At 39.7% G+C, this 25,018-nt stretch overlaps 1 protein-coding gene across 18 annotated transcripts in view; it reads right to left on the bottom strand.

Annotated features, from left to right (window-relative positions):
• Positions 1-1,582: 1,582 nt before the first annotated feature.
• SPAG9 (sperm associated antigen 9) overlaps positions 1,583-25,018 on the bottom strand; it is a 163,488-nt gene continuing 140,052 nt past the window's right edge. For 11 of the 18 annotated variants that reach the window (XM_045375009.3, XM_074019315.1, XM_045375015.3 and 8 more), the window contains 8 exons: positions 24,461-24,528; positions 22,359-22,507; positions 19,643-19,814; positions 16,930-17,043; positions 15,683-15,721; positions 14,585-14,761; positions 10,549-10,698; positions 5,038-5,801 (listed from right to left, as the gene is read on the bottom strand). In XM_045375009.3, the coding sequence (XP_045230944.1) occupies positions 5,686-5,801; positions 10,549-10,698; positions 14,585-14,761; positions 15,683-15,721; positions 16,930-17,043; positions 19,643-19,814; positions 22,359-22,507; positions 24,461-24,528 (985 nt within the window). In that variant the 3' untranslated portion in view covers positions 5,038-5,685. Of the gene's footprint in view, positions 5,802-10,548; positions 10,699-14,584; positions 14,762-15,682; positions 15,722-16,929; positions 17,044-19,642; positions 19,815-22,358; positions 22,508-24,460; positions 24,529-25,018 lie in introns of all 18 variants that reach the window. The other 7 variants (XM_074019320.1, XM_074019319.1, XM_074019311.1 and 4 more) reach the window with 3 other exon arrangements.

Here is a 25,018-nt window from a genome sequence, read left to right as displayed (position 1 = left end):
TGTTGCCCAGGCTGGTCTTGAACTCCTGGCCTCAAGTGATCTGCCTGTGTCAGCCTCCCAAAGTGCTGAAATTACAGGTGTGAGCCACTGCGCCTGGCTCCACAACTCCTTTATGTCTGTGGGTGGGAGTGAACGTTCTGTGGTTACAAGCAAGGAGCTAAACTATCTGGCTTCTTTTGTACAGTGTCATTCTGATAAATTGGAAATTCTAATTAATCTGATCCCACCCACCAGCTCTCTGCGCCTCATGAGGAACTAGGCAACCATGGACTCGCAAGCAGGAGTGGTCCTTACCTGTATAGACAACAACCAGGCAAATCAGAGCAAGAGCCACAGAACTAGGGAGGGTCAGAGCTAGGATTCTTTTAGATTACCTGACTAAGCCACCCTACCTTTTAACACATAAGAAAACAAAGGTCCAAATACATTAGAGTAGCATCCTTCAATCTCAGCTACATATCACACTTACCTATGACACTTTACAGATGTGTGGGCCCAGACCCCACAGGAGGGTCCGATTCCACAGCCCTGTGTGGGGGACTCCGGGATACTATGTTAAAGTGATTTGCTAGGGTCACAGCCTGGCTTATACAGCCTTCTTTCACACCATACCACTGTGTCTTTCTAAAGAAAACGAGTTTAAAGCAAAACTGTATCAATTACCCTATAATATGTAAGGCATTCTGAGAAGTCCCCTAACTATAAATCCTTTCCTAATACATCGGCTGCTGCTGAAGATTAAGTCCAGGCCCCTTGTGATCTCCAGGCTTTCATGCCTGCACCGAGTCTGAGGGATCAGGTGCTGGTTAAGGAAGAGCCCGAGGGCTGAAGCAGCCTCTCTCCACTAGTCTGAAGGATCGTTCTTCCGCAAGGGTGACACTGCAGACTACTGTTCCAGTGATGAGGCTGCTGCGCCTGCCCTGTTCCCCAGGGACTAAAGGGCAGGCAGGGTAAGGTCCTATAAAGACCAGGAATGAGCTGAGCTAGTTATTATATTCTAGGGCATCCAACCTCACTGAACAGATGACTATGCCTTCATCTAGTGAACGGTCCTATTAACATGCCAACTGGGGCAACTTCTACTATCACGTTAGAGCCCCACGTTTCTCGAAGGCACAAACAAAACACTGGATGAGACTAAATCTCACCGCACTGAATCTGGATTCACATTGTGCTGCCGCATGATCAGTTTTATAATCATTCTTCCTTCCCGAGTCTTGCCCAAGCAAGTGGATCACAAATAAGCACACTGCGTTGTTAAAATTACATTACAACCTGCCACTTATTCTTGAATAATCTGGCAAATAGTATGCCTTAGTATCATGTGTGGGCTGTTACTCAGGGATCCCACATTTCTCCAAAGCCCTCTTGTCTATTCTTGAATCTCATCTGAACACGTGAGCCAAGCCGACCAGCATGAGTGTTCCCCACTGCTCACCTTCAGCTGGTGCCAAATGGCAACAGTCCTGGACCTCAGGAATGACATGTGTGATGGGGAAGATTATTGGACTTGCAAATAAAAACCAAGTTCAGATCCCCAGGAACGGTAAAAACAAAACAAAACAAAACACACTAGACCTCATACATGTTCATATACATATTTATATATATTTCATGTACAAAGTTACATTCCGAACCCCAGGGATTCCATAATAGAAATAAATACTGAAATAACTACATTGCTAAATGAGCTTTTTGCTCATAGAAATGAAGCTCAGCCTCTAAGAGACAGCAAGTGGGACATTCTAGAACCCATTTTTCAGATTATAGAGGCAAGTAAAATTCTGATAGAATGTCTTGGACAAAAAAATGAATTTGGAACATAAAATGGTTAAGATATATTCAAATATTGAGAAATGTATGACAAATTAATAAAACCTAATCTTTTAAGAGAAAAGACAGACATTTAGTGTTACAGAATAGCATAACCCTGTTAGAAAAGCATTTATGATTTCCACATTTAATTTTCTCTTCTACTCTTCCCATGTTACAAAGTGGGACCAAATGAGTCCCTTTCTGAACATGATCAATTAAGAAGAGCCCCAAATCTGGTTGAGTCCTTTGGTAACGGTCGTAATACTCACAAGGAAATAAATATTCAGTTCCATGGCATTTGCAAGACACATGTTCTTTAGGACAGTTAATCTTATGAGACATCTGTTTTATTTTGTTACTAAGGCAGCCTATGTTAAAGGGTCTAGTCTCAAATGTAGGAAGACCTTCACAATAAATGAACAATACAGTAACTGAAAGAATTGATTTTAGCCTTTTCTATGCAAACACAATCTGAAAAGTTATGTGCTGCATGTTGTGCTCAAAATGTTTTACACTCTCCACAAGCTGCAATTAAGAGATTCATTCCTATTTTTAAAATTTAGATCCACATGAGTTAGAGAAAAATACTCTCAAAAGTGAGTTCCTAGAGAACATTATCCCTTTGCCTCACAGAGATTTTAACCCACATTTAAAAGTAAGTATTAGGTTGAGGCATATGATATTGTCGCTTTTGCAGATCAGCAATGGTTGAACACTGGCAGTTTCATATGGTTCAACCTTGCACATGAACCAAGTGTAACAAAATGAGAAACCTTCAAGTATCCCTTATTTCTTCCAATAGGGGTACACTCTTTTTTTGTACGGTGAGACCAACCCAAAGTACGGAAGCCTCTTCTTTCCCTTGATGTGGTAGCTACAGGCAGTTAGTTACATTCCTTTGCTGCTTGTGAGAAGCTTACATTTTGGCATTTTCTTCCAAAAGTTACCACGTTGACCAAAGTAAACATTACAAGAATATGAACTTGTTATTGGGGGAAAGGGGAAGTGAAGCAATCTGTAGAAAATATTTAACCAAAATTACAAACATAAGGACAAGCCTTTAAAGCAAATTATACAGGCATTATTGTCCTCTCTCTGGTCCCTGCAGTTAATTAACAGGGCCACAGATAATCTGACATCTTTAGATAAAATAACTACACAGTTATATTACTTAAGTTAAAGCCAGTAAGTTCAAAAAAAGCAATTACAACCATTTTACATGTTTGTATTTTTCATCTTTAACTCCTGATTTCCTAAATTACATTCAGTCATACAAACATGGCTGAACAACAGCAAATGGGATCTGACTCTGGGATGTTTACTTCTTGGGATTAAAATCCCCAAACACTTTGGTGTCTCTTTCTTGTGAATCTATACAACATTTCCAATAAATGTTTAATAATGATTTTTAAAAAGATATTGCCAAAAATGGCTCAGATTTAAGATGAAATAAAAACATAGCAAACAAGCTATGGAAAAGTAGCCTACGTTCTGGTGCCCTGAAAAAAAGTGACTAAGTAGCTCAAGCAAAAGATTATTCTTTTAATACAGCTTTTACCAAACAGTTCTAATACATAAGTGGCTACAATTTTATTGTATACACAATGTGCTTATAGTCACATGTGGCCCAATGGATCCAAATGCCTCCTCTGGCTCATGAAATCCCATATATTTCATCATCTAATCATGTATATGCATAAAAGCCACTGGTATACTTTTTACAGACATCTTTGTATAACAGTTCAGAAAAAAAAAATCAGTGGTACTTAAGAATAATTAGACAATTTGACATCTACGTTTGCTTTTTCTTTTCAGTAGTCCTTCTGATGATTAGGGGGCCTTTATCCCATAGGTTTATACTGTTAAAACAGTACATAAAATTACATTTAGCTTTGTTTCGGCTGGGCGTGGGGGCTCACACCTGTAATCCAAGCACTTTGGGAGGCCAAGGCGAGTGGATCATCTGAAGTCAGGAGTTTGAGACCAGCCTGGCCAATGTGGTGAAACCCTGTCTCTACTAAAAATACAAAAATTCGCTGGACATGGTGGCACACACCTGTAATCCCAGCTACTTGGGAGACTGAGGCAGGAGAACCACTTGAACCCGGGAGGTGGAGGTTGCAGTGAGCTAAGATCACGCCACTGCACTCCAGCCTGGGCAACACAGCCAGACTCCGTCTCAAAAAAAAAAAAAATTATATTTAGCTTTGCTTAGAGTAATAGATAAAAAAGGGTAAATCACACATTTTCAAGAAGCTTGAGAGAGAAAAAATTGCAGCATTGTGGTTTTAAAAAACTTATTAAGCAAGAAAATCAGTGAAATCCAGACTTTAATCTATTTTTTGCTTGTTTGTCTGTTTTGAGACAGGGTCTTGCTCCATCACCCAGGCTGGAGTGCAATGGTGCTATCAAGGCTCACTGCAACCTCCACCTCCTGGACCCAGGTGATCCTCCCACCTTAGCCTCCCAAGTAGCTGGGACTACAGGCATGTACCACTACACCCAGCTAATTTATTTTGTTTTAATTTGTTTTGTTTTGTTTTGTTTTTTTGGTAGAGACAGGGTTTTGCCATGTTGCCCAGGCTGGTCTTGAACTCCTGGGCTCAAGCAATCCACTCGCCTCAGCCTCCTAAAGTGTTGGGATTAGAGGCATGAGCCACCATGCCCAACCTATTTTTTTTAATGGGCATTGTGAATGAAAATAAGTAATGTCAACTTTTACTTTATGTGGTATCTTAGCTTTGTCTTCTTCCCCTTCATAGTTTTGAAGGTAACCCTTTAAGCTCAAAAGGGCACAAAAGCTAAAATGTTATTCATGTACAAAATACCAAGCATATAGCTGTTCTGCAGTTTGATACAGAACAAAAGAAAATAACTTTTCTAATTAAATCTCTCATTCTGTACTTAGGCCAGACTCCATCCCACTAAAGTTTTACTTGTATTAACAGGCTAAGAGCAGTCTAAGAACATTTGGCAAACAGGTACATTTTTCACATGGAAAAAACTCAATCAACATCACCATTCTCTGGTACAAGAAATACAAAACACATTTCCTTTAAAAAATCCTCCCATGATGAAGTATCTTCTAAGCTTCCCAGAGTATGTTTTAAGCTTTATAAGTAATACACCTTTCAGACATGTCAGTATGAAAATGAGACTGGTCTCAAAAAAAACCCATCAGAATATTCAGAGTAGTAGGCCTCATAAACTTTAGAGCTCTAATAAGTCAGAAACAGGAAACGTTTATTTAAATAGTGTAGTCTTAATTTCTTTAATATAAAACCCCCCCAAATCTGATGAAAACAAAGTTTTATATACCATATAAACAAGATTTGTCAGATTTGAAAGTGAAAGTTAAAGTAATTTACAGTTAGCTTTTAACCCTCTTGGAACATTTAGATAAATCCTGATAATCCATCTTCTATTAGTGTGTGTCAATTTTACAATATACTGGGGAAAACTCGGCTATTGTATTTAATGGCACAGTTTCATTTATCAAGTGTTTCCCATTAATTCCATTATTAGTGACAGCTAACAAGTGACCCTATCAAATGAAGTGAATGATATTAGACTGTGGCAGAGTAAACCACATCTAGATTGCTTTCTATAATTCACCAGTTTGCAAGAAGTAAACATTCTTTGATTTGTTCATAATACACTGAAGTTCCCTATAACACTGGTGCAGTAAACAGCTAGCTCCTCTGTATTGTTATGGTAGAACGGATTTTGTAATATAAAGTTAACAGGAAAAAATGCTCACACATTATGTGGCGAAACTTATCTCACAAAAGAGCATTAAATAAAAGGATAGAGGGAAAATAAACCATGCAGAAGACACGGCTTCCCCATCTCCACCTGTTTCCTGTGGGCTCACTCACTGCCATACATCACTTGCCACACTATCAAGTGACTCCTTTCTGCTTTGGTGACAGAAGGTTCAAGTGGAAGATCCTCTCCAAGAAGTTCTGATTCTCCACCTTCATCACCTGGTGAATGATAAGAAGACTCAAGTTAGGCTGAGCACAGAAAATACAGAACGATGTGAGTCAGATGTAATGCTCGTGGTTAGTCCATGAACAAGATGCCCAAAACTTGTCTGGCTTTCACAGGAGAGTGAACAGTAAAAGAAATACTATGAGTCAGAATCCTCACCCTTATTCACCCAAGCCACTGCTTGACTTCAGAAAAGGTTAATTCATTTTTCAGACTGTATTTATAAAATCGAGTTCACTATACTATGTTGAAAAGCCATCCCAGTATGTCTGCATACTGATGGTACCAGATATGGGAAGCTAAGAAGGCAATTCTGTGTTCGTCCAAAATGAAGAGTCTACTCTCATTTATTTCAAACTAAGAACTGAGAATAAATAGTGTTATAAAATGCGTGAGCACAGGTACAGAGCAAACTAACTAAACCCAAATAACTCACACTTATTATCAATGACAGGTGTAACATTCTCCAATTGAAGATAATTGATACAAGCATATGGAAATTAAAATAATCAGCCTGCAGCACTGCAGATGGCAGATTCATCAGCTACTGGGTTTTTCTTCCAATGATTTTCAAGTTTAGGATAGGTTATGAATTAACAGTGCATAATGGAAAAGAAGAAACAGAGGTTGGAGTAGCAGCCAAGATACGGGTTCTTCCGCATGGCAGTTGAATGAATGTGATCCATGGTGTCCTGATCAGACACTGGCTTCCAAGGCCCAGTGTGGGGTACACCACACTCCTCTCCACAAGACCCAGTGCAGGGCATACGATACTTCTCGATACAAGCTTGCATCAATTGTATCTGTTGTCACAGAGCAGGGTTATTTTGGCACAACCCAGTGAAAAGTTGTCTAGTGGAATGGATTCTTCAGCAGAATCCTAAAAACATGTACACCACACGATCTAAAGATATATTCCACTGATCTAACAATTTTGTAATGTGCCCCATGTGAATTTCAGCTGGATAAAAGAAAATATTGATAGCGTTGACTAGAAACAGCAGAAGAGAAAAAACACTAAATATCTGCATTTTTCTCTGCGGGCCAAACTTTCCCTTACCCAGTTCTGTAATGGCCTTTTCAAAGCAATATCAAACTAGAGAGAGGAGAACACTCAGGACAAAATCTCATCTCTGAATTGAAACATAACCAGGTGGTTAGAAGGTAAAAAAATTAAGTTTGGCTCTTAAATTTTAAAAAATTTCAATGATAACAAATTAACTGGCTGAGACAAAAGGCTGTTGGCATTTCTTTTCTGAGTTGTTTTGAAGATTTTACTTGTAAGAAAATTATCGCCGGGCGCGGTGGCTCACGCCTGTAATCCCAGCACTTTGGGAGGCCGAGATGGGCGGATCACGAGGTCAGGAGATCGAGACCATCCTGGCTAACACGGTGAAACCCTGTCTCTACTAAAAAATACAAAAAACTAGCCGGGCGAGGTGGCGGGCGCCTATAGTCCCAGCTACTCGGGAGGCTGAGGCAGGAGAATGGCGTGAACCCGGGAGGCGGAGCTTGCAGTGAGCTGAGATCCGGCCACCGCACTCCAGCCTGGGTGACAGAGCGAGACTCCGTCTCAAAAAAAAAAAAAAAAAAAAAAAAGAAAATTATCCTGTCTGCTAGGGTCTCTACAGCTTAAGTTTTAAATTTAAATCATGAAAAACATGGGACTGTTAGAATCAATTTCTCACTGTTAAAATATTACAGGAAATGGAAAAGGAAATGGACCCCCCAAAAAGATCAAATTCAATTTTTTTTAAAACAGTATATTCACTATTAAAATTAGCCTATGCTAAAGACAAGTTCTGTTTTTCGGGCTGGAAATAACTAGAGATATTGCCAAACCTGGTTAAGCAATTTTTGTTCTATTTTCAGGATCCACAAATGGAAGGAATTTTTAGTGGAAATGGAAAAACCACATAGAGGTTTTTATTAACAAACTCCTCAGTATGGTTCCAACTGCCATACTGCACTCCAAGACAAAGTTACAAAAATCACCCCAGCCAAGTGGAGTCCCTAACAATTCCTCTCATAAAAGGGAATTCAACAATAGTCAATTACTCAAAACACTTTGAAATGACTCCATTCTTGATGACATCCCTGGAATCAATTTCTAAAGTTAACACTAACAGACTTCCCCCCTTAAAAGTGTCAACAAACTTTTTGCATCAGATATTAGTGACACTAATCACATTTGTCACACTGTCATTTAAATGACCCTAATTTTTTGTATTCCTTTACAGAATTCATATCTAAAGTATTTGTTACTGATCTACAACATTATTATCTTCTCTCAAACCACCTAGTGCCTTATGTCTGGGAACTTTTTGAAGCACTGAGATTCTAGGTGAGTCCAAGGGATCAGTTTACGTATAGCAAATAAGCTGGGTATGGTGGCTCACGCATGTAATCCCAGCACTTTGGGAGGCTGAGGCAGGTGGACTGTTTGAGGCCAGGAGTTTGAGACCAGCTTGGCCAACATGGTGAAACTCTATCTCTACTAAAAATACAAAAATTAACCAGGCATGGTGGCACATGCCTGAAATCCCAGCTACTTGGGAGGCTGAGGTACGAGAATTGCTTGAACCCGGAAGGTGGAGGTTGCAGTGAGCCAAGATCTTGCCACTGCACTCCAGCCTGGGTGACAGAGTGTGAGACTCTGTCTCAAAAAAGAAAAATTATAGCAAATAAATAAACATATTGGTACAGTGTCTTACAATTTACAAAGCACTACTCTTTCATGAGCATCAATTCTCCATGTTTTCTTTGTATATCTCTGGCCATTCCTTCTCAGATCCCTCCATAAGCTCTAATAATCTTTAAATGGAGTATGAATTCAGGGTTCTATCCTGGAACCTTTCCTTTTCTTTCTTATCTTTTTTTGAGATGGAGTCTCACTCTGTCACCCAGGCTGGAGTGCAGTGACACCACATCTTGGCTTACTGCAACCTCCACCTCCCAGGTTCAAGCGATTCTCCTGTCTTAGCCTCCTGAATAGCTGGGATTACAGGTACACGGCATCACGCTCGGCTAATTTTTGTATTTTTATTAGAGACTGGGTTTCGCCACTGGAAACTTTTCTTTAACTCCCTGGGTGAACTCACCAACCCTCATGGCTTTTAGTACCACTACACATGGACAGCTCCCAAATCCCTCCCTCCTAAGATAGAGGACCTGTATATTCAGAAGCCCAGTGGAAATTTCCCACCTAAATCACCACTACGCTCTTCAAGATCAACATGACTAGCACTGGACTCCTCTTTCCGTCCCTCCAGACCTGCTTCTCCTGTTGACAGTCCTGAGCTCTATGGCCCATTCCCTGTTTCCCCACATTCCCATCATGCTTCTTATCGGTTCCCACTGTTACTACCTTTCTTGGATATTCACTTGTTCCCAACTCATTTCCCAATGTCTAGTCTTAAACCTCCTTCACACAACTCTAATCACATTACTCCTATAGTTCTCTTTTGCTTGAAAGATAAAGTACAATCTTCTTAATCTGGTATGTAAAGGCCTCCCATACTCCGGTCCCTCCCTCCCTTTTGACAAGAAACTCATACTTTCTTCTACTCCACGCTCTTGTCATTTTAAAATAGTTTTTCTTCCATTAAGATGGTTTCATATCTCTAAACCTTTGGCCAAGCTACTCTCCTACCTCGGAGTGCCAATCCCTGGTCCTCCCCACCCCATTCCCCAACCTGACCCTCTGGGCTAAGACTGTGCAGCGCTGAGTCACTTCAAGCATCATTTCTTGACTTCCTTCTCTCCCTCCCCTTGGAAAGAACTGACTACTCACCACCAGAGCATCAGTAACATTTTCATTTATTAACATGTCTCTATCTCTGCACTGTTCTATAATCTATTAGATGAAGGCTTTGTCTGATTTGTTTCTGCATCTCCAGTTTAAGACTGACAGGTACACAGTAGGTGCTCAATTGAGCACTATGTGTTTAATATATAATAATATAATAACATATTTGTTGTTAAGAAAATGAACAAATTAAATTGTTTTGACACAAACAACACTTTAAGAAATATTTTTATTTCTCCATTTTGCCAGTTAGAAAACCGAGGCTCTAGGAGGTTGAATGACTTGTCCAAGGCCTTCTGACCCTAAATCTTACGCTTTTCACATAAAACTTAACATTGACCACATCCTGCTATTTCTAATGCTCCTTTCAAACAATACATTTTGGTATGAAAAGAAATACCAAGGGCCGGGTGCGGTGGCTCAGGCTTGTAATCCCAGCTGGGAGGCCAAGGAGGGTGGATTACTTGAAGTCAGGAGTTTGAGACTGGCCTGGCCAACATGGTGAAACCTCATCTCTACTAAAAATACAAAAACTATCCGGGTGTGGTGGTGCACGTCTGTAATTCCGGCTACCTGGGAAGCTGAGGCAGGAGAATTACTTGAACCTCGAGGCAGCGATTGCAGTGAGCTGAGATCACGCCACTGCACTCCAGCCTGGGTGAAAGCGTGAGACTTCATCTCAAAAAAAAAAAAAAAAAAAAAAAAGAAGAAATACCAAAAAGAAAAAAACAAAAAACGCAAAATTCTTTCCTATGTAAAGAGCTAGAAGAGAACCTTTTTTTTTTTTTTTTTTTTTTGAGACGGAGTCTCGCTCTGCCGCCCAGAAGAGAACCTTTTATGAATTATTATCAGAGTGGTTTCTTATTTACTTTGGGAGTAAACCCAAGTCATAGCACACAGCGCACACTGAGCTCCCAGAACCAATGACGTACCCATTCGGAAGTCGATGTAGCCCTCTCCTCCACTGATGACAAGCATAGACTTCAAGGGCGTCTGACTACCAGGCTCCTGTGCAGATGGCCCTGCTTTGTCACCTGTCAGATCCGTGCCACTACTGCTACTTTGTGGGCTGATGACTTGACCTGTTTTATACAGAAACAAAAGTGAATATTACTTATCACAGAAGGGAGGCTGGTTTTTTTTCTTTTTAATATTTTTAGAGTTAAACAAAAAGGTAAATATATTCTAATAACCAAATACTGGGGAAGCTAGAAGGCTATCCATGATCAGAAAACATTTATATGAAGATTTTAAGAACCCAATTTGAGGCTGGGCATGGTGGCTCATGCCTTTGAGAGGCCAAAGTGGGAGAATCACTTCAGGCCAGGAGATTGGGACCAGCCTGGCAAATATAGTAAGGCCTCATCTCTACAAAAAGAGTTAGCCAGGTATGGTGGTGTGCGCCTGTAGTCCTGGCTTCTTGGGAGGTTAAGGCAGAAAGATCACTTGAGCCCAGGAGTTCAATGTTGCAGTGAGCTGTGACGCGCCACTGTACTCCAGCCTGGGCGACAGAGCAAGACCTTGTCTCTAAAAAATAAACAAACAAACAAACAAAAAACCAATTTGAAAATCTAAGTAAAGCAATTTTGTAACAAAGCAGGAATAGGCCCCAAAACCAGTATGAGATATATGCATGGCAAGGTGGGTCTTAGCTGCCTGCTTCAAACTACTTTTTTTTTTTTTTTGAGATGGAGTCTCGCTTTGTTGCTCAGGCTGGAGTGCGGTGGCATGATCTTGGCTCACTGCAACCTCTGCCTCCCGGGTTCAAGTGATTCTCCTGCCTCAAATCCTGAGTGGCTGGGACTACAAGCGCGTGCCACCACACCTGGCTAATTTTTTGTATTTTCAGTAAAGACAGAGTTTCACTGTGTTAGCCAGGATGGTCTAGACCTCCGGACCTCATGATCTGCCTGCCTCGGCCTCCCAAAGTGCTGGAATTACAGACGTGAGCCACCGCACCAGCCCAAACTATTCTATTATTATTATTTTTTTGAGACAGAGTTTTGCTCTTGTTGCCCAGGTTGGAGTGCAACGGCGCGATCTCGCCTCACTGCAACCTGTGCCTCTGGGGTTCAAGCGATTAGTTGCGATTACAGGTGCCTGCCACCACACCTGGTTAATTTTTGTATTTTAGTAGAGATGGGGTTTCACCATGTTGGTCAGGCTGGTCTCGAAATCGTGACCTCAAGTGATCCACCCACCTAGGCCTCCCAAAGTACTGGGATTACAGGCATGAGTTACCATGCCTGGTCTCTTAAAAATTTTTAATGAAGTCTTGCTATGTTTGCCCAGGCTGGTCTCAAACTCCTGGGCTCAAGTGATCCTCTTGCCTTGACTTCCAAGTTGTGGAATTACAGGTGTGAGCCACCACACGCAGCCTACCTGCTGCAAACAAACTATTATAGTCTATATCTTTTGATCTGAAAGACAGTGGAAAAAGTCTCTCCCTTGAAAAGGAATGTGCTTATTTGTGTAAGAGACTGAGAAAAGTCTTCAACTTAAGCCCTATGAGTTTGCATTGTCATCATTAACATTTAAATTTATTTCAAATCTATGGCTTTCCTCTCATATTTAAGGAAAGTACAGGTTATTTTTAATTTAGATTATGCAAACACAATTACTAGTAAATGTGCTGTTTCTTTTAAAGTTTAAGTTCTAAGGTAGAATCCTTGAGTGTGAAATAGTAGAAGGAGAGAAACCTTTACTATTCACACTATGAACAAATGAGCAATCTCTAAGCCATTCCTCTTAGCAAGATTTAATTGTGGGATTTTTTTCCTTGTCAGAATCTGCTGTCCTTTGGTCAAACTACACAGACAGTGCCTCCAGGAGCTAGGTGGACAGTCATTAATGCGACACACTGTAACAAAATTAATGTATGTTGAAAGTGGATAGGATAGTCTGATGTATCCCCACAGGGATTCATTCATGCATTACTCAATTATACTTTGGAAGAAATCAAGCACTACAGAAATGACTTCTGTTGGTAGACGAGTTAGCTCTGCCACAGAAGCAAGAGCACAGTGGTATTACTGATAAGGCCAACCAGAATGGTTTAATTTTTAGGGCCAACTGGCCTCACAACAACCATGTTGCTAATTCCACTTTTGGATTTATATCCAACAGAAAATTCTTGCACATGCACACAAGAAGGTCCGCTTCAGTACTGTTTTTAATAGTGAAAAAAGAAAGGGAAGAAGCCTAGAGGTCCACCAACAGAAGAATGAATAAAATGTAGCACTTTTATGCAGATATAAGAATATCAGTTAAATGAATAAACTAGACTTCTATGTATGAACATTGATAAATCTCAAAAAATGAGAAGAAAGTTGTAGAAGCATACATATGAAGCACAACATTTAACATGTAAAGTCCAAAACCACAAAACAATCATACTTTGTTTACAAATACATTCAAACATAATAAAAATACAAAAACATGGGCAAGAGGATATGCATCAACTTCAAGATAGTGGTTACCAATGGAGAGGAAAAGGAGAGGAGAATGGGATTAGAGTGGGATACAAAGGAGATTTAAAGGGGACTCTGTGATATTTCTTTTTTTTTTTTAAGCAAGAGAAACACTGTTACCAGCAATCCCATTTCTAGGAAGCAAATGACTACACAAATATATAAAATGTACAAATGAGGTTTCAGAAAGCTCATTATCACTGTTGTTAAGAATAACTGAATAATTGCTTAGGGTAGCCCTTGCCCCATGTACATATAATCATTTACTCTTTGGAAGACCCTTGGGAAAATAAGTATGATGAGTAATTTGACTTGTTAGCTCGGTACCCAGATATTTGGTCAAACACCAGTCTAGATATCATTGTGAGTCTTCTTTAGATATGATTAACATTTAAAACAATAGACTTTGAGTAAAGCTGATTATGCACCACAGTGTGGGTGGGCCTCATCTAACCAGCTGAAAGCCTTAGGAGAAAAAGACTGAGGAATCCCAAGGAAAGAGAAATGTTGCCTCCAGACTGCTTTCAGATTTGGACTGCAATATCCACTCTTCCCGGGGTCTCCAGCCTACCAGTCTGCCCTGCAGATTTCAGACCTGCGAGTCCCCACAATTGTGTGATCCAGTTTCTTAGGATGTCTCTCTCCTCACACGCACATACGCACGCATCCTACTGGTTCTGCTTCTCTGGAGAACCCTGACTAATATACTAAGACACTGCTATTTCTACATCACACAGTTAGTTGGTGGGGCAAAGTCAGATTTGAACTTTGCCTAGCTCCTAAACTTGCCTCTTATGGGAAAAAAAAAGAATTCAAAACATGGGTCCTGCTTAGAGATGGTCAGTAACATCACTTTAGTATTGTCAATGGATAATTTTTCATTTTTCACTGGACATCATCACTACCACCTTTTGTCTGGGTGGTGCTTTGTAGCTCCCAGTAGCATTTTCATTAATTTACATAACAAATGAAGTAGGCAGAGCAGATATTAATCACATCCACCTAGGAGTGAGGAAATTAGTCTCTGAGGTTAAGTGACTTGCTCGAGGTTAGTGACAGAGACACAAGGCCCAGACCCCCAGGCCTCCTAGTCCACTGCTTTTTACTGTTAAGCTGCTAAAGGTACCAGAGTGCATTCTCTCTTCCTCCATGCAGCCTTGATGATAGAAGCTTCTTTCTAGTGATTTCTCTTATTAGGTCAAGACCATTTTTGGCAATCCACGATGATAAAATAATACTACTGCTTTTCAAAAGTAAGCAAGTCTCCTAAAGAAAAATCAACAAATTTGTCTTTAGGGGTGGGAGAGATATTCCAGAATAACTTCATTCAAGTATCCCTATACCACCTTACTCACACCTCCATTGCAGAACTTCCTTCGTATATATTGAAATTACCTGCAATTCGAGTACTTAGCCTTAGACTATTAGGTAGTGGAACCAAGAGATGACAGAAGAGAGACAATTACATGGAACATCTCAACAGAATAATCTAACATACCTGGGACTGCCACAAAGAATTTCACAGCATCCCGGTGCCCATGGAAGCAAAGCTGAGCATGTGCCATTGAACAATAGGGTATAAATGTCCCTGGAGTCACTTTATCACTGTTTTCATCACCATATACGCGGATTACACTTCCAGGACGATTTCCCGGTACACCTGAGGTTTTATTTGCTGCAACAGAAAAACCAAATACCAAATATTTTCCCCTAGAAAATAGTAATGGATGTAAGAGGTTACTGGTTAATCCTTATGATATTATCTAAAAACTACAGCCAGTTGAGATAAAACAAGGATGGCAATGCCAATTCAAGACAAAGCTGGGAAAAAAAGAGATACAGCATGCTAGTTATTTTTAAGTACCTCAGTAAATGGAGTAGGGGATTTTGCCAGTCTAGCAGTAAGTAAGCTTATTTTTTAAACACATCTATTCATTTAAAAGGTAATTTTAGTTAAAAACAAGAAAACAAATTTGAATCTTAGTTGTTTCTTGTTTTGTTTTTAATGCCCATGTTAGAAAACTAAACATTATACAGTTTAAAGTAAATGGGTATATTTTCAAATAAAGTCTTTCTTTATAGTTTATGTTCTGATTTTTCTCCCTCACAGTAAGAATATTTCCCTTGAGGGGGGTGGTAAAAAGCTGTGCTTACAAGATTCCAGCCACTACAATAGAGCAGCTTTTATTGATATCAGACTGATGGTGTGCTGCGTTACTGTAAAAGACCAGACTCACAAAACATCCCCATTCCATGGGCGAGTAAGTAAATGAAAGAAATATGATCGGTAACAAGAGTAAACGATGTAAATTAATGACAGCTTTAAGAGATGTTTCATGTTTATACTGGAAGGAAAACAAAGTCTGAAAGAAAGTTCAGCTGCAACAAAAGATGATAAATAGACTAAGCTGCTGAGCAGTTTGGTGGCCATGTAACAAACATTAAAAAAAAAAAAAAAAGACACCTGCTGCAATGCAGTGACTGCAAGTGGATGACATTTAGGAACATTCAAGAGGGTATTCTAGAGGAGTGGTAACAGCCTTACAGTGGCTATTAGAAGCCAGGAAGAAGAGCTTGGTTCAGGATCTGCACTTACCCCTCAGCCCCAGTAAACGTCCCTGGTGGAGGATTACAGCTAAAGTGAGAAAGGAGGAAAGGGGACATGGAGAGGTGCACGACAGGGAGGAGAGAATTACTGTGAGCCACCACTCTCAGCGTCTTCTATCTGGCAAAACTGGCACTCAAAGCTTCTAACGAAAATAACAAGATCCCACTTGGCATAATACCAAGTAATACATAAAGTTCTTCCCAAGCCTTCTATAGAATCTCTGCTCAAAAAGGAAATTCTGATTTATGGTAGTTTTTTTTTTTTTTTTTTTAAATAATAAAGCAACTTTAGCGAATCTAAATCAAAACACTAAGAACTCAATGTGCAGCATTTCCTAAATGCTAAAATTTCTCCTTTATTTCTCTCTCTCTCTGTTTTTAAAAAGAAATCCTGTTCCAGTAACTATGCTAAAATGAAACTCTTACAAAGAACTGAAATGAACTCTAGGGGATCCTGGAATCTCTTAGGATATAAGGAGAAGTCTAAATATGATTTATAAGTAACTGCAGAAAAGACAGCTGGGATTGAAACCTTGGGTTCTTTTAAAGACTTCTGAAATACCTTCTAGTCTTTCTCCCTCCTCTGGCCTGAAAAAAGGGTGACTCTGAAGTGTATATTTATTAATGTATTTTATAGACTTACAGTATTTGCTTTTAAACCATTCCCTGCCATGAATTTTGCAACACAAAAACATTTACTTAATGGATGATTAATGTAATGGAACATTGTATGAGAAACACACAAGGTATATTTTACTCATAAAAACAATAAATCACATTCTTTTAAAATAGAAGATAGATGGAAAGGCTTGTTGAGCTCCTGAGAAACTTCTTCCACAACTTTTTTTAAACTTCAAATAAGACAAATGGAATATACTAAACTACCTGCTAAGGAGATATGAAAAACTAGAATGGATGCTAGGTAGTATTTTTGGACAATGGTATAATAAGGCTTAAGAGAAACGGACTTTAACTTCTATTTCAAAGATGAAATAGGACCGTGATTCCTGAACTGTGAAAACGTTTTCACAAGGAAAAACCTTTAATTATGACTACTAGTCTTGATACATGAAAACTTATTTTCCTAGAATTTATAAGTTTCATTGAGTGAAGTAACAATAGCTAGATCTTTGCCATCACTGATTTTCTGAGCTAACACAGATTTGAATTCCAGACATAACTATTTCCTATAATTCTCCTATTTGACCCATGGCAGTTATCTAAAAATATACTTACTTTCTGTCAATGGGATGGAGATAATGACACCATTTCCTGTCCCCACCCACAAACGATTACAAGACACCATAAGAGCTGTGATTCTCACAAAAGAGAAGCCCAGTTTTCCAGTACCTGTAAAGAAAGGAGAGAACACTTTATTGAGAAACTAAAGCAGACAGCGTGTTACATTCCAAGTTCCTTAGAAGTAGCAGGATTACAAAAAAAAAAAAAAGGAAGAAGTAGTAGCAGGATGACACAACACAGAGGAAATGTGACTAGAGTGAGATGGATGTTTCCTGAAGGCTCGTATCAAAGTAAGCTCTTATTGGGGCTTATTGTCTGACAATTCAGGGTTAATGGAAAAAGAAAAGCGTAAAAGTGGGTAATGTAACATTATTAGTTACAAGAAAAGTACATAGGAAATAGGGTACATCAGGAACTGTGACACAGGATTTCCTCAGGGAACTGTAAAAGCAAACCGACACATAGAACAAAAAACCCCAACAGAAAACAGTGAAACTGGCAGGCCATGGTGGCTCACGTCTGTAAATCCTAGCATTTCAGAGGTCAAGGTGGGATGACTGCTTGATCCCAGGAGTTTGAAACCAACCTGAGCAACATACTGAGACCTAAACTCTACAAAAAGTACAAAAATTAGCCAGGCATGGTGGCACATGCCTGTAGTCCCAGCTATGTGGGAGGCTGAGGTGGGAGGGTCACTGAAGCCCAGGCATTTGAGGCTCTGTGAACTGTGATCCCACCACTGCACTCCAGCCTGTGCAACAGAGCAAGACTTTGTCTCTAAAAACAAACAAACCCAGAGAAATAAAGTGTCCTTTGATCTTATAAACTGAAAAAGTTCTGGTTTCCCTTAAGTTTATTTGCATAGATAAAAATCTTTGTAAACAAAATCTACACTTTTCCCCTCATTTATATATTTAGGCTCTAAAGCAGTTAAAAAATTTTAAGTATTATACACAAATAATTTAGGGAGAACAAATGCATTTTTGTATTTCAAGTTAATTTTTACAGCTGATCTTATGATCTTATTTTCAGTGACTTAAAAGGTAAATTTACTGAACAGGTAATACATTTAAGAAAGACAACATTAGTACTCATAAGTTCTACTTACAAGAACTGAGGGCATGATCGCTGAACTACAGAGTTAGAAGGAGGCTTAATTACCATTCAGCCTAACCTAGGAACCTTTAACCTCCAGTCAAAGTATGTCCCTGAAATTAGCTGGTGTTTGCATATGTGTATACATTTTAGGGAGAAGGTACATAGCTAGAAATAAGGTTTCTGAGGGCAGTAACTAATGGTTGAAAACCGCTGGTCCAGTTCAATCATTTTTCATGAAAGGAATCCTTTATGACATTCCTAATAATCATTATAGCACTGGGTCCGGTGCTCAAGATAGAGCAGGGAACAAGACAATGATGGCCCCTGATCTTCATGGGGCTTAGGGTCTATAGGGGAGAGATTATAAACAAGAATCACATAACACAGGTGCAATCATAATAATGACAAGCCCATGAAGACAAAGTATGACAGGATCTAAATGAAGGTCTTTCCTGAATATGACAGGTAGGCTATGACCTGAAAGCTAAGCAAGTAAAAAGGGACCAAGAAGAACTTCCCAGGTAGATGATACAGCAGCACATGTGAGGACCCTGAAATGGGAAGGAGCTTGTTGAGCTGTGGTTCGGTGTGAGCAAGGAGAGTGTTTGAGAACATGTAAGGTCTCCTGGTCGTGTCACTTCATCTCAAGGCAACAGTGGAGGTGTGTCAAGGTAATATCTGCACCTTGGTTACTAGGCAGAGAACAGACTGGAGTGGCAACAGGGAGCCCAGTTAGGAGGCTGGGGGTAAAAGGATAGTGGTAGAGACAAAGAAGTAACCGATCTAACATAGTTTTAGAGGCAGACTTGAGAGTTCCCAGTGACAGATTTAGATGTGGGAAATAAGAGAGGAGGAGTCCAAAATGATCCCAACTTTCCGTCAAGAACAAAAAGCGGCCAGGTGCACTGGCTCATGCCTGTAACGCACTTTGGGAGGCTGAGGTGGGCCAATTACTTGAGCCCTGGAGTTTAAGGCCAGCCTGGGCAACATAGTGAAACCTCATTTCTACAGGAAAAAAAAAAAAAAAGTAGCCTGGCATGATGGTGCAGGCCTGTCCAGCTACTGGGGAGGCTGAGGTGGGAGGATCACTTGAGCCCAGGAAGCCAAGGCTGCAGCGAGCCGTGATGGTGCCACTGCACTCCAGACTAGGCGACAGAGTGAGATCCCGTCTTGAAAAAAAGAAAAGAAAAAAACAAAAAACAGAAAACAAAAAAACAAGGCAGACTGAAACATCTGTCTGATACTTTCAGTGATAAAAGTTCACTATTCCTGAGGTAACTTAATTCATTGGTTCTACCCAGCATTTTAGACTATTTAAAAATAAAAACAAGGACTGGGTCAGGTGGCATGTGCCTACCTACAGTCCCAGCTACTACGGAGGCTGAGGTGAGAGGGTCACTTGAGTCCAGGAGTCCAAGGCTATAGTGTGCTATGACTGCACCTGTGCATAGCCACTGCACTCCATCCTGGGCAACAACGCAAGACCCCATTTCAATAAAGAGATTAGATAGATAGATAGATAGATAGATAGATAGATAGATAGATAGATAAATAGACAGATAAAATAAAACACCCTCTTTGGTAAAGATAAAACATGTTGGAAGCTTACCTAACATTTTGCTTACATAAGGCTCAATGTCCACATCCTGTAGATGTTGATAAGTGTGTGCATGATAGAGACGAAGCGTAGAATCCAAGCGAATGGAGACCCACACGCCATCCCCCACCCACGCAAGCTGTCGTACTTGGCTCTCCTTCCTGGGATGTGCATCAAAAGATTTCTAGGAGAGATTGTCCAATCACAAAGTTACTTTTGCTACATAGGATTTCATATTTAAAACTGTGCTAATTTGCACAAGTTAGCAGACTATTGAAAGAGAAGTCCAAATACTATATATTAAACATGATTACTCATATACACAATTGTTTTCATCCTAGAATGCAAAACAAAATAAAGAACTAAGAACAGGATATTGGACTTGAGCACTATATAGGATATCACACAGCAATACTAGCATATCCACACTATGTAACAGTGTTCAACAGAAAGATTTTCTTAATTTTTTAAATTTTGAGACAGAGTCTTTGCTCTTGTCGCCCAGGCTGGAGTGCAATGGCGCAATCTCGGCTCACTGCAACCTCCCCTTCCTGGGTTCAGGCAATTCTCCTTCCTCAGCCTCCTGAGTAGTGGGATTACAGGCACACACCACCATGCCGGGCTGACTTTTATATTTTTAGTAGAGCAGGCTTTCACTATATTGGCCAGGCTGGTCTCAAACTCCTGACCTTAACTGATCTGCCCGCCTCAGCCTTCCAAAGTCCTGGGATTACAAGCATGAGCCACCGCACCTGGCCTAACAGAAAGATTTTATCTCCAGATTTTGTGTTGTTGCAGAGCCCCTGTGTTGAAGTAAGATGACAATTATAATTAATCGGGCTGGGTGCTGGTGGCTCACACCCGTAATCCCAGCACTTTGGGAGGCCGAGGTGGGAGGATCTTTTGAGTCCAGGAGTTTGAGATCAGTCTGGGCAACATGGTGACACCCCAACTCTACTATAAATACAAAAATTAGCTGGGCATAGTGGTGCACACCTGTATTCCCGGCTACTTGGGAGGCTGAGGTGGGAGGACTGCTTGAGCCCAGTAGTTTGAGGTCAGTCTGGGCAACATAGCAAGACCCCGTCTCTACAAAAAAATTAAAGAAAAATTAGCCAGGTGTAATGGTGTGCCTGTGATCTCGGCTACCTGGGAGGCTGAGGCAGGAGGCTTGCTAGAGCCCAGGAGTTTGAGGCTGCAGCGAGTTATGATTGCACCCCTGTACTCCATCCTGGGTGACAGAGTGAGACCTTGTTTCAAAACAAACAAACAAAAATACCAAAATATAATCAAACTGAAAGGAACCCACACTGCTGTATATGTGTGTGAGGAACAGGCTGAGCATTCCCAATCCAAAAATCTGAAATCTGAAATGCTTTCGAAGTGTTTAAGTGCTGATATGATACATAAGCCACCCTGAACACAGTATTTTTTCTACTGCTCTAATGGTATATCATATTTTTCACTGTTATAAAGTATACAGGAAACATAAATAAATTTTATGTTTAGACTTCGGGTTCCATGCCCAAGATATTTCATTATTTATGTATATGCAAATATTCCAAAATCTGAAAATAATCCAAAATGTGAAACACTTTTGGTCTCAAGCATTTTGAATAAGGGATACTTAACTTGTGTGTGGATGGATGGATGGATGGATGGATGGATGGATGGATGAATGGACAGATGGATAGACAGCCAGATAGCTAGCTAACTAGATATATATAAACAGATATATAGATAGATAAATATAGAGAGAATTGATATTAAAAAAACAAACACCAAATGGTTAACTTTGAGACTTCCAGGGAAAGAAATGTGATTTGGGGGAGGGTGAAGGAGAGCTTTCACCTTACAATTTCCTGTATGCTTTTTTTTTTTTTTCCTAAACAATTAGAATGCATTTATGTATTGTGGCAAAAAAAAACACAAAACTGTAAGAAAACAATGCTAGGCTGGATGCGGTGGCTCACGCCTGTAATCCCAACACTTTGGGAGGCGAAGGCAGGCCGATCACGAGGCTGGGAGTTCGAGACCAGCCTGGCCAACATGGTGAAACCCCATCTCTACTAAAAATATTTTAAAAATTAGCCGGGTGTGGTGGTGGGCACCTGTAATCCCAGCTACTTTGGAGGCTGAGGCAGGAGAATTGCTTGAACCTGGGAAGTGGGGATTGCAGTGAGCCAAGAACGTGCCACTGCACTCCAGCCTGGGTGACAGAGCAAGACTCTGTCTCAGGGGAAAAAAAAAAAAAAAACTAAAAAAGAAATCAATGCTAGGAGGTTAGGAGGTTTTCATTTTTACAACAAATTCCCAGTGCAATGTTATTTCTGCCTGGGACACATATATGGATGTGCCTGGATTACACATGGGGAAGACAGGGAGGAATCCTCTTCTCAAACAATCCTCATATAACTAAACATATCAAGAATCATGTATTCAAACAAAAACACATACATATCTCTGGATACATACACTGACACACATTTAAACATTCATGTATAAATCCTCTTTCCTTTTTAAAAAAGCCACTTCCTACCCTCACAGTCAAAAGTGGCAAGAGAGTTAAGTAACACAGAAAGCTTAAAATATTCAAATACATTACTCAAGTGCCCTAAAACACACAGATCCAGAAACAATTTCTAAAGAAGCTGAAAATAATTATAGTCTAATAGTCTTCGGATAATACAGATTCAATAAATATAGAAAACACAGGCTAATAACTTGCCTCTATTTTCATGGCCTTTGGCTGCACCACATAGATTTTGTTCCTATAGCCACACCAGACTTTGTCATGTACCACAGTCATGCAACGGATGGAATGATGAGGCCGTCCAAGGTCTAAGAGGTGATAGTTTGACAAATCCCACTGCCCATCTTTAAAAGAAATAAAAGGTTATAGTAAATGCATACCAACTGTTACTCAATTTCAACACAAGAAACATTGTATTTGTTGTATAATTAAAGTTATTGAAGAAACACCCAAAGTCCCATGTACTAAGTATACCTTTTATTTGCAGCCTGGGTTCTTTTATTCCATAAGCTGCAAAGTTGGAAGAGACCCTCAAAGATCATCTGCTTCAAACTGCCACCCAGTACTCAGACCCCCTTTAAAACATGCTCACAAAAGCAGGGATGTGATGATAAATCAGTTACAAGTTATCTGTTTATCATAATATATTTAGAATTAGAATGGACTTAAGGTTATTTTGGGAATAATGTCTCTCACGTACATTTTGATATATTTTCTTGGGTAGAAGTTGAGGGCAACTCATCGCTAACACTTTAGGAATTATGCATACTACATTTTCAGTGATAATAGAAATATGAAGGAGAACCAGTCACCAGAACCTTGCTTTGTGTTGTTAGCTTTTGTGAGCACACTGCCTCACAAAGCAGCCATTCCATTTTCAGACAGCTTTAATTGAAAAATACTACCCACACCTAGCTAAAGTCTGTCTTTTTGCATGTAATCACCCATTCGTCTGCAGTTTTGCAGAGTGGAAACAAAAGAATAAATCCAGTCCAAACTTCTTCTTTACAGCCCTATGTCTTCTCTTTTCAAAACCAAGTATCTTTGGCACATGCTCTGTACCTACCACAGTTTTATAGACCCTTCGTCCTAACTCTGTTTTGTTGATATCCATTGAATATGCTGTCTTTATCTAGCCTAGTAGAGCAAGATTATCACCAGCCTTGTCCTGAATACTTTTTTTTCTTTGAGGCTTAAAGGCATTAAACTCATATTACCTAAAGTCAACCTTTAGGTAATTCTCACTCTTTAGACATGTCTCCCCATCTTGCTCTTCTGAACTCAAATGCAGGACTTTACATTGACACTTACTAAATGTATTTTACTTGTCTTATTCTGTCAATATTATTTTGAATTCAATTTGCCAAAACATTCATTGTTTCACTTTTTTTCTAGGCTTTCCCACTTATTAGCTGAGTGGCCATGAAAAAGTGACCAAAATGCTCTGTGTTTCAGTTTCCTCATCTATAAAATGAGGATGGCCATGGAACTTTCTTAATAATTTAACGTAAAGATTAAATATAGATAAAGGGTTGAAAAAGGTAAAATGCATCCCTCTCGCTCTTTGATGATACGGAGTCATTAATCAGCAATTTTCAGGTACCAATCAATTACAAAAGCACCTGTCATCTACTCCACATTTCCCCAAGCCCAGAAAGATAGGAGATTTTGGGAAAAGTTTTTCTAAAATCCAAATTCAAGGTATCTATGTTTCATAACACTTCCCAGATATACCAATCAAGTGGGTAGAAAATGATGTGTCATTTTTGGTTGACACAAGTACCAAGGAGTTATGGAGGAACACATACTAAATTCCCTCAACTTAATTCATACAAGGTAGGGTTTCTGATACCACCACCCCTCTATAGATGAAACAATGGTTTTAAAGGGGGAAAATATAAATAAGGTGACATGAAAATGATTAAACCTTACCCAATTAAAATTCTTTAAAACAAAGTCCAAATGTTAAGTGGACACAAATTATTTTTAAAACATAGGACATTAAAATAATACCAAGTTTCTCTGAATTGCATAAGCATATGAATAAAAAACAAATGCCTCCCTATCACATTTATTTAAAAGTACCATAAAATGCCCATTGTAGTAAACATATTTTCCCTAAGGCATCTGTTAATGTATACCTCCATGCAGGCACTAATATATTTACTGATGTTGTGTATTGTTATTTATTCTTTATCCTACTGAGTATCATTTCTTTAAAACATAAGCCAATCTACTTAAAAATGCTTTGCAAAGCAACAAATTAGCGTCCATGTTATATACACATCACCACTCACCCACTCCTCTGTGAAAGATTGCAAGGGTGCCATCAGCCAGGGCTACTAACACGATTCCCTTCACGTGTCTGCAAACAGGAAAGGGGAGTTCAGAACTCTCCATTCAGGAATACAGAGGGGACCACATGGTACTGAACTAGTTCAGGGCCTCACAAAGGACCAATCTGTGATGAGTTAAGGAGCTGACACCAGAACATCAATGAACACACCGCTTTCTTCATTGTGCATGTACTGCTGTGAAAAATGTCAGCTGAACTAAATAAACAGCATGAGTGGTATCTCAGTTGTTTCACCTTCTGGCCCAAGCTTCTCCTCTCATCACAGACAATCAACACAAACTCCAAAGACCAGAGACACGCACCTTGAGTGGAACCAACAGAGTCAGCTCTGTGGGCTCAGAGATAAACTGTCTGATTTTTGATAGGGAACACATAGAAAAGAACTAGTAAATCAATGCCCCAATCAACATATTCACAAGCCATAAAGAACATTCTAAAATAAACATAAATTAATAGGTATTGGTTCTTTCCTGTAGTACTAAAGAACTCCCAGTATGGT

The sequence above is a fragment of the Macaca fascicularis genome, chromosome 16 (assembly GCF_037993035.2).
Source record: "Macaca fascicularis isolate 582-1 chromosome 16, T2T-MFA8v1.1".
NCBI lineage: Eukaryota > Metazoa > Chordata > Mammalia > Primates > Cercopithecidae > Macaca > Macaca fascicularis.
Note: the sequence above shows the minus strand (reverse complement) of the source record. Positions and strands in the feature narration are given on the sequence as shown.